Source organism: Chinchilla lanigera, unplaced genomic scaffold (genome assembly GCF_000276665.1).
Source record: "Chinchilla lanigera isolate Chin_1 unplaced genomic scaffold, ChiLan1.0 scaffold00105, whole genome shotgun sequence".
In the NCBI taxonomy this organism is placed as follows: domain Eukaryota; kingdom Metazoa; phylum Chordata; class Mammalia; order Rodentia; family Chinchillidae; genus Chinchilla; species Chinchilla lanigera.
Window position 1 is genome coordinate 2835656 of NW_004955506.1, and position 10670 is coordinate 2846325.

The following is a 10670-nucleotide window of genomic DNA, read 5'->3' on the forward strand; positions in this document are numbered from 1 at the left end:
GCAAGCTTCCTGAAATCCCTGACTTCTGCTGGGGTGAGCGTGCCACTCCCTGCTTCCTCCTGTACCTGCTCCTGCCACTGTGAGCCTGCCCTGAGAGCCAATGCAGCTGGTGGTCCCAAATTAAACAAACACATTGATAAATACATAAACAAATAAGCAAGACAAAGATGTCACTCCCACCATTTTTCTGTTCCATTGTGCTTGAGGGTCTAGCCAATGTAAGCAGGCAGAAAAAGGAAGAAAAGTGTATCAACTGGAAAGGGAGAAGTTAAGTGTCTTTTTATTTTTTAGATGAAAGGATCATTTTTTTTATTAAAAAGCTATGGATTCTCCAAGCAAGCTATCCTAACTAATAAAGGAGTTTAGCAAAGTTGGGGATTATAACAAACTATTGCATTTCTGTAAGCCAGCAACCAGGAACTGGAAACCATTTACATCAGCAGCAAAAAGTGAGAGATACTTAGGGATAAATTTGGCAGAAGATGCTCAGCACCAGTCCACATTTTGAAACAGAAAAAAGACCTAAATAAATGGTAGCAATCTGTTGTTTTTTCTTCTCCTAAATAAATATTCACTTATTTTATTTTTCTTTCACACGTGTTTAGAAAGCCTTTGTTGATTAAAATTATATAAAATGTATCATTTAGATTCTCCCCTTCACCTATTTTAAACAAAAAATGTACCTTCCCAAGAAATCATCACTAAATACACAGAGGGAAAAGTAACTCCACCAGTGGGGGGTGGGGCTTGGCCCTTTTTGCTGGAGCACTGGAACCAAACGTGGTAAGGAGGTGCATCCTGGAAGCTGCATGGCTGGGTCAGTTCTGTGAAGACACAGTGTCACCTCTGTGGTGGTTCGGCCAGGGAACCACAACCAGAAACACCAGGCAAATCCAACCAAGGGACATTCTACAAGATTGCTGGTCTTGGCCTGCATATTGGCAGCACATACTTGTGATCCTAGTGATTCAGGAGGCTGAGGCAGTAGGATCGCAACTTCACAGTCAGCCTGGGCAACTTAGCAAGACCCTGTCTCAAAAAGGGCTAAGGGTATATCTCAGTGGTAAAGCATCTTAGGTTCTAGGTTCGACCTCAGTACCATAAAAACAATAAGAAAAACTGGCCTGTGGTCTTCACAAGGTCAAAGTCATCCAAGTCAAGAGGAAATAGGAGACACTAAAGAGATGTGACCTCTTCACTCTAAAAGTTACTACTGGAATACCTCGTGAAACATCAATGAGCACTGAGCGTTTGCTGGTAATATAGCAACACACTTTTGTGTGTGTGTGTGTGTGTGTGTGTGGTGCTAAGATTGAATCCAGGTGCTAAGATTGAACATGGTAGGTAAGTGCTCTACCACCAAGCTACATCCCCAGCCCTATTTAAAAAATTTGAGACAGGCCTTGAACTTGCCATTCTCCTACCTCAGTTTCCTAGTCACTAGGATTACGGGCATGTGCTACCACCCTGACTATTTTCTCATTGTTTTGATCTAGAACTGCACTGTCCAGGATATCAGTCACTTGCCACAGCTGGCTATTTAAAATAAATATGAATTTTTAAAAATTAACAATTCAGCTCCTCCTCAAAAGCCGTATGTCAAGTGCTCCTGAAATGAGCATGTGACTCTGGGTAGCTCAGGGGCACTGTACTGAACTGAGCTGCTCCAGGAGGCAGGCAGCCTGGTGCCCTTACATGGATGGTGAGGACACAATACTGCCAACCAGACCCGGGTCTGAGAAGACTGAGGGGAGTACAGAACCTGTCCACATTGCATAGCAGATTCTGAGACCCGTGTTTGCTAAGACAGCCTGAATGGGGATTGTACATTTGGTTATTCATCTTCAAGCTCCACATGTAAGGTGATGAACCACACGGGCCCTGACCAGAAACCAAGGCTGCTCACCAAGGGGCCTGCTGTTGATCCTGAAGCATCTGAGCTCATGGACTGGAATGGCTCTGTGGTGACAACTACTGTTTCCGATGGCCCAGCCACTCGGGAGAAATCATCACCAGTTTGGTACGGATACACAAAGCCAGTGTCACCTCTCGGCACCTCCTGAGGACTGATATCTGCAAACAAGAGCTCTGAACTGATTTGACTTTCAAGGGATGCATTTTCCACGTCAGATTCAAATTCTTCTTCAGTTTTCACTTTCTGGGTGGATTTGGGGTCTGCTGTAACAGTGGCCTCCCCTTCAGTTGAAATGGCCCCATCCTTAGCTGCTTCCTTTTCTATTTCCACTTTGTCCTCGGCCTCAATTTCCCTTGCAGAAGGGCCCGATGCACCCACGGCCTCTTCACTTTTCTGGTCACTGTTCTCCAGTGGTGACACCTGTAACAGGGGGTAGAAAAGATCCAGGCGTCTGCACAAAAGGTAAAGGGTTAGGCGAGTGGTGCGCTTAGCAGTGGGGTCATCTTGTAGGGAAGACACATCTGCACATATCTGGTGTCACCAGAAGGAGACTGGTTCACACTTTAATAGGTGCCCATACTCCTGCACACGTGGTCACAGGAAAGGAGTTCTGAGAAACTAAAGACGATTGGGAGTTAGTTATCCTCGGTATTCCTGCTAACCGCCCACACTTTGGAGGGAGGTAGAAGGAAAACAGGTTTCTTGGCAACTGCATTGTTTGTCCCAGTGCCAGGTAAAAGGGTCACAGGGAAACTGAGCTGAGCAAATCCCAGCCCCTGTGCCTCCCAGTAAACACAAGCCCAGAGCACCTTCTCCCGGGAGCCTTACTGCATGGCCTTCATCGCTGGGTCCCTCTTCTCCTTCCAAAGTCGACCTGCCTTCCAGGGGAGACCTGCTCGCAGAGGGGAACAGTGTAACAGTTAACATGTATCACCCCTTGAATTCTGTATTCTTGTTTGTTCACCTGTGAATTTTCTCTTCCCTCAGGCTGTCTATCAGGTCTTTGTCCTATCACTAGAGTGTGCTTGTCATGGGGCCCAGGTGTCACAAGCTCAGTCCAAGAAGAAATAAAAATACAATTATTAAAACATTAAGGGGGCAGGTGTGGTGGTGCATGCTTGTAATCCCAGCATTTGGGAAGCTGAGGCAGAAGGATTGCCTCAAGTTCGAAGCCAGCCTGGGCTACATAGTGAGTTCAAGGCCAGCCTGAACTATGTAGCAAGACCCTATCTCCAAACAAAACAAAACAAAACATTATGGGAATCACACCATGAGATCACCCCCAAAAAGTCACCTTAACCAAAATGCATCTGGGACAAAACTGGGGACAAGAAAAACAGAGCAAAGAAAAATGCACAAAGACAAAGCTTATGGAGACTCTGCATTAGCTTCTCAACTACTTACATTGCATGAGAAAGTTACTTACAAAATTTTTTAAAATTCAAAATATAAGCTAATTCCTCCCCATCAAAGGAATATAGATATGTGTGACACCAATAAGGATCACCACTGTGATTTTTCCTCTTTCGCAAGATCACTGGTTACCGGTAACTGTTGGACATTAAGTGCAAAATCTGTGCTCTCCTTGTCAGTACATATAAACCTACCTTTTTAAAAAATATGAAACAATAGCTGGGTGTGGTGGTGCACACCTGTAATCCCAGCACTTGGGAGGCTGAGGCAGGAGGATCGTTGCAAATTGGAGCCCAGCCTAGGCTACAAAGTGAGCTCAAGGCCAGCCTGAACTGCATAGCGAAACCCTATCTCAAAACTCCAAAAAAAAAAAAAAAAAAAAAAAAGAAAAAGAAAGAAAGAAAGAAAGAAAGAAAAGAATGTGAAACAATATAGAAGTGTCTAGGGTTTTTTAAAAAGGTGGTAAAATTCTTCAAAATCGTTTCTACCCTTCACACAGCGAAAAACCGATCCGAACTGGGGCACGGATCTTTCCTAGCTAACCCCTCTGGGTGTGCTTAAGGTTCGCCCTGGGGCGGAAGAGAGTGAGGTGCTCTGTCTGCTACTGGGCTGTCGGTCCCTGCCCTACTACCACCATCGTCAGCCTGTGATGGGAATTCATTCTTGCAGAGGGGAGGCTCAGGGGCTGGGGCGTCCGGATCCCTGTGAATGTCAAGTGTCGTCAGCGTATGGTCGGGGCAGCATCCCACGGATCTGTGCCGCGCTCTGCAGCTGGGACAGCCCGGCACATCAGTTGCCATGGTTACCAGGGGATGGTCAGCGGGAGTCTTAGAGGGAGAAAAGAGCTTAGGCTAGGGGAATGGGGCGGGGGGAGGCCAAAGGACAGGAGGAAAGGGGAGAGGGTTGTAGGGGGCGGTGGACGGGAAGGGATCGGAAAGTCTCGGAAAATGGGAAGAAAGAGGAGAGAAGAAATGTGGAGGCGAAGGGGACGACGCTCGGGCCATCTCGGCGTGGATGGCTCAACAGCATGGCTTGGCAGCCCCAAGAACCCCTGTCTTCTTGGCCGGCTTACCCGCTAGCTCGGTCTCCCGGCTGCGCCATCTCCCGTTGCCAGGAGACGCCGTCAACATCCGGCGGGGCTAGGACTTGGCGCTGTAGGGACGGGGGTGGGGGGTGGCCGGGCGCGCGGCCATTGTGCCTTTCGCGAGCACGTGGAGCGCACTAACTAAAGCTGCGAATGCGTTTCGGTGTACATGTGCTTTAGCTCTGCCCTGCTAGGACTCAGTTTTCATTAAGGCGACAACAGTATCTACGTACGTCCGGCACTGTGTGACCCCAGGGACCCCAAGACAGCTACGGGCCCGAGGGTGGTAGGCAGGGTGAGGGTCTGGGGGGCCAGGCGTTGTCTGTCCAGGCGTCCTTCGAGGACTCCCTGCTGGAGGAGCGACACCCAGGGTCCTCTGCCAGGTGTCCTTCTTTCCTACCCCCAAATACAAAAAACATAAAAGCAGAGAGCGGCGCAGAGAGGCCGAACGCGAACGAGGAGTCCCTAGCTCGCCTCGGGGGCGCGGGGCTTCGGTCCCGGGCAGAGGTTGGAGATTACGGCGCGCGACCGTCTGAGGACGCTGGCCCCGGGCGCTGGGACCGCCGGGGAGGACGGCTGGGAGGATCAGGGGAGGGCCCGGGGGCGGGCTTCGCGAGTGTCCCCGCCCCGCCGCGCCTCATTGCCAGCTGCTGCGGCGACCGCGGCAGTGTTGTCCGCTCCCGGAGCCGGCGCGAATCCGGCCCTCGGCGGCGGGATCCGGGTGGGTATCAGAGCGCGGCGCGGGCCGCGGGGCCGGGGTCTGCGGCGCCCACTCGGGACTGGGCGGCGCCTTTTCGGCGGAGCCGGGGTGGGGGGCGTGCTGGGCTAGTGGGCCTGCAGCCTCGGGCGGGTGAGGGCCCGAGGTCTGGCCGCAGCCCGGAGGAGCTCCGGGCGCGAGCTGGAGCGGGGGTGTTGCGGGAGGACCAGGGACCATGCTGGGGACATCCTGGGGACTCCTCCGCGGCGGGCGGGGCGCCCTAGGATGGGAGTGGGCCTAATTTGGGGAAACTCCGTCCCCGGCTGTGGAGCTGTGGGCCGGGGAACTTGCCGTCTTTGTCTGGCTAAATCGTCAGAGAACTCGAATGGGAACTTGTGGGGTGCGGGCGCTGAGCCCCCAAAGTGTGCCTTCTGCTACAAGGGTGCCTGCTTTCTTAGCATTTGCGGCCTGTAGGCTGGGTGGTCTGGGCAGTTTGATTTCCACATGTCAAGACCCTTACTTCGTTTTGGCCTGGGCTCTTTATGTCCTTAAGAAAAAAAAAAAGAAAAGAAGAGAATAGAAAAAGGATGATTTAAGATTGCTAAAAATAACCCAAGGATCCTTGCCAGAAGGCAGCAAATCCCCAAATCCTGTTATTCCCACTCTTGGAAGTTGGTGTCATATGTTGGCCACTAGGTAGTTTGGATTCGGCTCAGAAAGGAATAGAAAAGAAATGGTGAAGTTTCTCTCTCCTGGGTAAACTTCGTTTTACTTTACAGTCAAGCTCGCAGGTGAAGCTGGGCTGATGGGCTGGTCCCTGTGATTTGATCCTAAGGATCGACTCGACTTTGCACCTTATTCTTTAATTTGGAGAGAAGGGGACCCTTTCTGTGGAGCACATAGTGACCCATGTGGATACAAAGACTTGGGAGCTGGGGAATGTTAGGATCCAGGGCTGTCACCAACTCATTAAAAAACTTTAGAAAGTTGGTGTGTTCTAGAAATTCTTCATTAGAAATGTTAACTTGCTAATCGATAGTGAATATTAAATGTTTTTGAGAATCATGAAAGTTTTTGCAAATAAGGAAGTAAGATGAGAAATCCCATTCAGTATTAAGCTCCAGTTCATTTGTAGGGAAGGTTGCGTGGGTGGAGGTTGTGTTTTCTGTACCCTATTGTGGTCTACACACTGTTTATGGTGAGCAGAATCTCAGAATACAGCTAAAGAAAGTTATTAGTGAAATTACTGAATCCTCTAGCAATTATTGTGGTCGTGTTAATAGCTCCTGATAACCATAACTCACAAAGTAAACTCATGACCAAGACTGTGGCTTACCCTGCCTTTTATGTGGGAGCACTGAGCCTTGGAGAAGTGCCTTCCCCAAGTTGTGCAGCTAGGGGTGACCCAACATGGCCCTAGGTGCAGATGCTCTGGCTCCAGAAAACCTGTGCCGCCCCTCTTGTAAACAGCTCCACTGTTTGCATGGATGAACTCTGCCTGGTGATTCATAGAAACACCAGGAAGCAGAATGTGTGCCATAGCGCTTCGCTCTGGGAAGACCCTTCCAGGCCTCAGTACTGGAGATGACTGTTGAGTTTGCAAAATGTGCCAACAATTATACTGGCCTGTCTGCCTTGCTCTGGGTAGCAAGTTGCAATGGTCTCGGAAGATAGACTGCTGAGTTCAAATATACCCTGCTGCCTAGTACTGGCTTGATTCCTTGGTGCCTCAGTTGCCCATTTGTAAAGTGGGAATCATACTACCAATCTCCAAGGCTGTTGCCTGAAATATGGAAAACCCTGAGTGCCTAACATATGGTAAGTACTTGTTATCACTTTTAATTATTATGAATGGCCATCATTTGGATTTTTAACATTTAGCCAGATTGTTAAAGACATTGTGTTTTGTTGCTGTTGTTGTTATTGTTTCAGTGCTAGGGATTAAACCCAGGAGCTTCACACTGAGTTACATCCCCAGCCTTTTAAATTTTTTTAATTTTGAGACAGGGTCTCACTAAGTCACTGGGTTGTCCAGGCTGGACTTGAATTTACTTCATTGGGTAGAAAACTGGTCTTCAGCAGATGTGGAATTTAGCATTGGGCCTGTTTATGGTTTTATCTTTGTAGCTTAATTGGAGCCATCCTGGGTCCCTGTAGACTGTTCTGAGGACCAGGCCTGAGCAATACATCTATTAATTTTTACCTTGTCTCTCCCTGGAACTAGGATTTTTCCCCCCCGGCAAGATCCTGCTTTCTCTGAACAAGTCAGTTGTGTTGGTTTTGGAGGGGTTGTCAGTATAGGCATCCCCCGGTTTTGAGTTTTGAATTGTGTATCAGCTCCTACTTTGGCAGAGATAGGTAGAATCTTTAGGTCTCTAGCCTGGTCTTATCAGATGTTGCTGTGTTCCCGGATGGCTGTATCCTTCTTACCTTTGGATTTCTTCCTTCCTGGGTTCCAATCCAAGCTCATCTCCAGGTTTAGTTTCTCCTCCCTGGCCTAACTTCATTTGCTTTTGTGGGGAATATGAGATGTTTGTGTTTACAGTCAAGGGCAAAACAGCAGATGGTTGCTCCCCGCTCCCTGAAGGTATGGGCGTTGGGGTTTTCCAGGAAGTGGCTGGTAATCGAAATGACAGCTGGACAGTTGGAAGAAGAAAGTCTCAGCTAGGCAGGACCCAGCCTCATCTCCTTGACTGTCAGGCCATGTCTCAAAGGTCCTTTCCCCTGTGGGAATTGTTCACAGTCCTCGCACTGGGCCTCAGTCCCTCCATGTTCGATGCCAGCTGCCCGTCTCTTCCCCCCCCTGTGTGGGGCTTCCTCTCTTCCCCATCAAAATGCGATTGAGAGGTCGAGGCACATCGGCCCCCAGGGCCTTGTCCAAATCATGGGACCTGGGGGACCCAGCATTGCCAGACCACGTAGTCCCAGGACCCGGGTTCTGATCTGGTTCCTGCAGAATTAATAGCTCCTTTTGACCTACAAGGCTAGGATCCCCAGAGTCTGTGCTGCAGGTTGGTGGAAGGACAGCAGGAGGTCAGAGCAAGTCCAGGTCTCTTCCCATGTGTGTCCTAGAAGATGCTCCGAAGGAGGAAAAGAATCCTTCCTTTTGTGTGTCTGCTGGATGTCCAGGGCAGAAGTTTGCTCTCTGTTGCCTGCATGGCAGGGGACAGGAGCACAAGGCATTTTGTTTCTGAGCAGTCAGGGACAAGGCCAGGGGAAGAATCAGTTGTGGGCATCATCCCCTGACCTATGCTCCCAAGTGTCCTGTGTCCCACCCCCGCCTCTCCCTTGTTGCAGTGAGCAGTGGTCTCCAAGCACACTCATCTGTTAGAAGAGCCGTAGGAAGATAAAAAGCGTGGGGAAGGATGCTTTCGAAAGAGGCTGGAGCCAAGGATTTTTACACTGAGCTCTGTTCCCAGCCTCTTTTCTGTTTTTTGATTAGAGACAAGGTCTCACTAAGTTACTCAGGCTGGACCTGAGTTGGTGATCCTCCTGTATCAGCCTCCCAGAATGCTGGGATTACAGTTCTATGCCACCATGTCTACTCATCCCCAGAGCCCCCCTGCCATATTTTGAGACAGGACTTACTAAATTGCCCAGATTGGCCTCAAAGTTTGGATCCTCCTGCCTCAGAACTCTCAGAGTGCTGGCATTACAGGCTTGTGCCGCCACATTCGGCTCCTCCCCAGCCCTTTTGTTTTGTCTATTTGGAAACAGAGTTTGCTAAATTGCTGGCCTTGAACTTGAGATCCTCCTGCCTCGGCCAAGTGTGCGCCACTGCCCCAGGCTCTGTTATGTCATTTCTTGACTGTCTGGTTCACCCCGGCTTCCTGGTGACTGCTTGTCTCTAAATGTAGGAGGATTCTTTTCTAATGTCTAAACCACCCCACACCAGGCCGTGAATTCTGGGGAATGTCTTAAAGTTCACCCCCTGGAAATATTTGCTGGAAGAGACCCCAGCCTGTCCACTTCCCCATGAGTTAACAAAGCTCCAGCTATCTCTGGGCCAGCATCTGTTTGCCGTCGCTGCTACGGAGAAGGAAGGAACCGGTGTGGTTAACGTGGAGCCTGCAGTTGTCACTGAATCCAGGCAGCAGGCAGGCCTGTTCCCGAGGGTGCTGTGCCAGAAGCAAACTGCTGCCCCGCCCAACCCCAGTCCGAGTCCCTTCTCCCTCCTTGTGGGGTGCCAGCTGTTTCTGGTGTCTTTCCATTGTAGACAGCTCCAACGCTTCAGCCACCTCAAAACTCTCCTGAAGCCATCCTCAGCTGCCTCCACCTCCCGGATCTGCCCCCTGTGAGTTGTCGCAGCTGGGAGTCCGTGATCCTCAAAGGGGTCCTAATTTTCCAAGTTGTAGGTTAATGGGAAAGAATGACTCTCTGTAGAGGGCTTTTTGCTTTATGAGCGTGTGCACTTTTACTGGGGATGAGCCAAGTCGTTCTTTCTTTTCCAACTACACGAAACACCGTTCTGCAAAAGTCTGCCCCAGCTAGAGGGCACCCATGACTTGAAACAACACAGGGTTCACTGGGTGACGTGCTCGACCAGGTGTTAAAACCAGCGCTGCAGCTTTGCTTTTTACCCTTCAAAATCATCGATTGCGAACTCGCTTTCTGTACGCCCACACTGAGGCACAGTCTACATCTTGGCTTCACTCCATCTCTGCATTGTTTATGCCAACTGCCAAGCTGGCATTGCTGTCCTCTCTATCAACAAAAGCAAGGCGTTTGGAACCTCGCTGAGCATGGCGTGCTGGTGAGCCCAGCACCAGGGGAACCACGCGGAGGTTTGTACTGTTGAGGCTGCACCTTTGGCTGCTTCTCTTCTCCCCTTCCTCTCCCAGGATTTGTTGTGATTGTCACGGGTGTGTTACGACAGCTAGCCATCTGTCCATGCCACAGGCTTCTTTCCTTAGCACATTTGTGCCTCAGTTGCTCTGGTGGGGATGTTAAAGATTATGCTCTAAGTGTCTCCGTCCCTCAACACAGCACTGTGAAGTCGTCTGGGCCAGGAAAAGAGTCCCTGGCCATGGATGGGGACCTGGGTGTTCCCTGCACTCTGAGTTCTGGGCCTGGGCAGCCTTTCTGAAGTTCCTTGTCTACCGGGAGTAATGGTCACTTTGGTCTCTTTCAACCCCAGAGGGCACCAGGTCCCTGCAGTCTTGTGCATGGGGCCTCTCAGAGTCGTGAGTGTGAGGATCCAAGGACGTTCTGAGGCTCTCCTGTCAGGCCTCTCAGGCTGCTGGTGCCGGGGCTTGAAAAGGGCGACCCAGATGTTCTCTTTGACGCCTTAGTTTCCTTTGCCTGCCTCTGGCAACTGCCCATGACCTGCATCCGTGCACAGAGTGCCATCCTGTCCTATTTGGATGCCCAGCTTCTTGGTCCTGGCCTCATTTAAAAAATAATGGTTAGACTTTAATCACTGCCACCCTGACCACTCTGCCAGCCAGGGAGGCCATATTTCTTTTTCTTAAAGACTTTGCTCTTGTGTATGTAGGGATCGAACCCAGGGCCCTTGTACTGAGCTATACCCCCAGCCCTTTTAAAAAATTAACTAATTAATT

The 10670-nt window shown here is 50.1% G+C and overlaps 2 protein-coding genes across 7 annotated transcripts in view; one reads left to right on the forward strand and one right to left on the reverse strand.

Moving 5' to 3' along the window:
- Ccdc40 (coiled-coil domain containing 40) overlaps window positions 1-4593 on the reverse strand; it is a 56412-nt gene extending 51819 nt beyond the window's left edge. Inside the window, exons 1-3 of one of the 2 annotated variants that reach the window (XM_005407506.2) lie at window positions 4401-4593; window positions 2744-2807; window positions 1907-2335 (exon numbers count right to left, since the gene is read on the reverse strand). In XM_005407506.2, coding sequence (XP_005407563.2) covers window positions 1907-2335; window positions 2744-2807; window positions 4401-4429 — 522 coding nt within the window. In that variant the 5' untranslated portion in view covers window positions 4430-4593. The remainder of the gene's footprint in view (window positions 1-1906; window positions 2336-2743; window positions 2808-4400) is intronic. The other variant, XM_013505994.1, reaches the window with a different exon arrangement.
- A 433-nt stretch (window positions 4594-5026) lies between these two features.
- Window positions 5027-10670, forward strand: part of Tbc1d16 (TBC1 domain family, member 16) — an 84329-nt gene continuing 78685 nt past the window's right edge. For 4 of the 5 annotated variants that reach the window (XM_005407331.2, XM_005407334.2, XM_005407333.2 and 1 more), the window contains exon 1: window positions 5027-5133. The gene's annotated coding sequence lies outside the window, so the exon portion shown is untranslated. The remainder of the gene's footprint in view (window positions 5134-10670) is intronic. The other variant, XM_005407332.2, reaches the window with a different exon arrangement.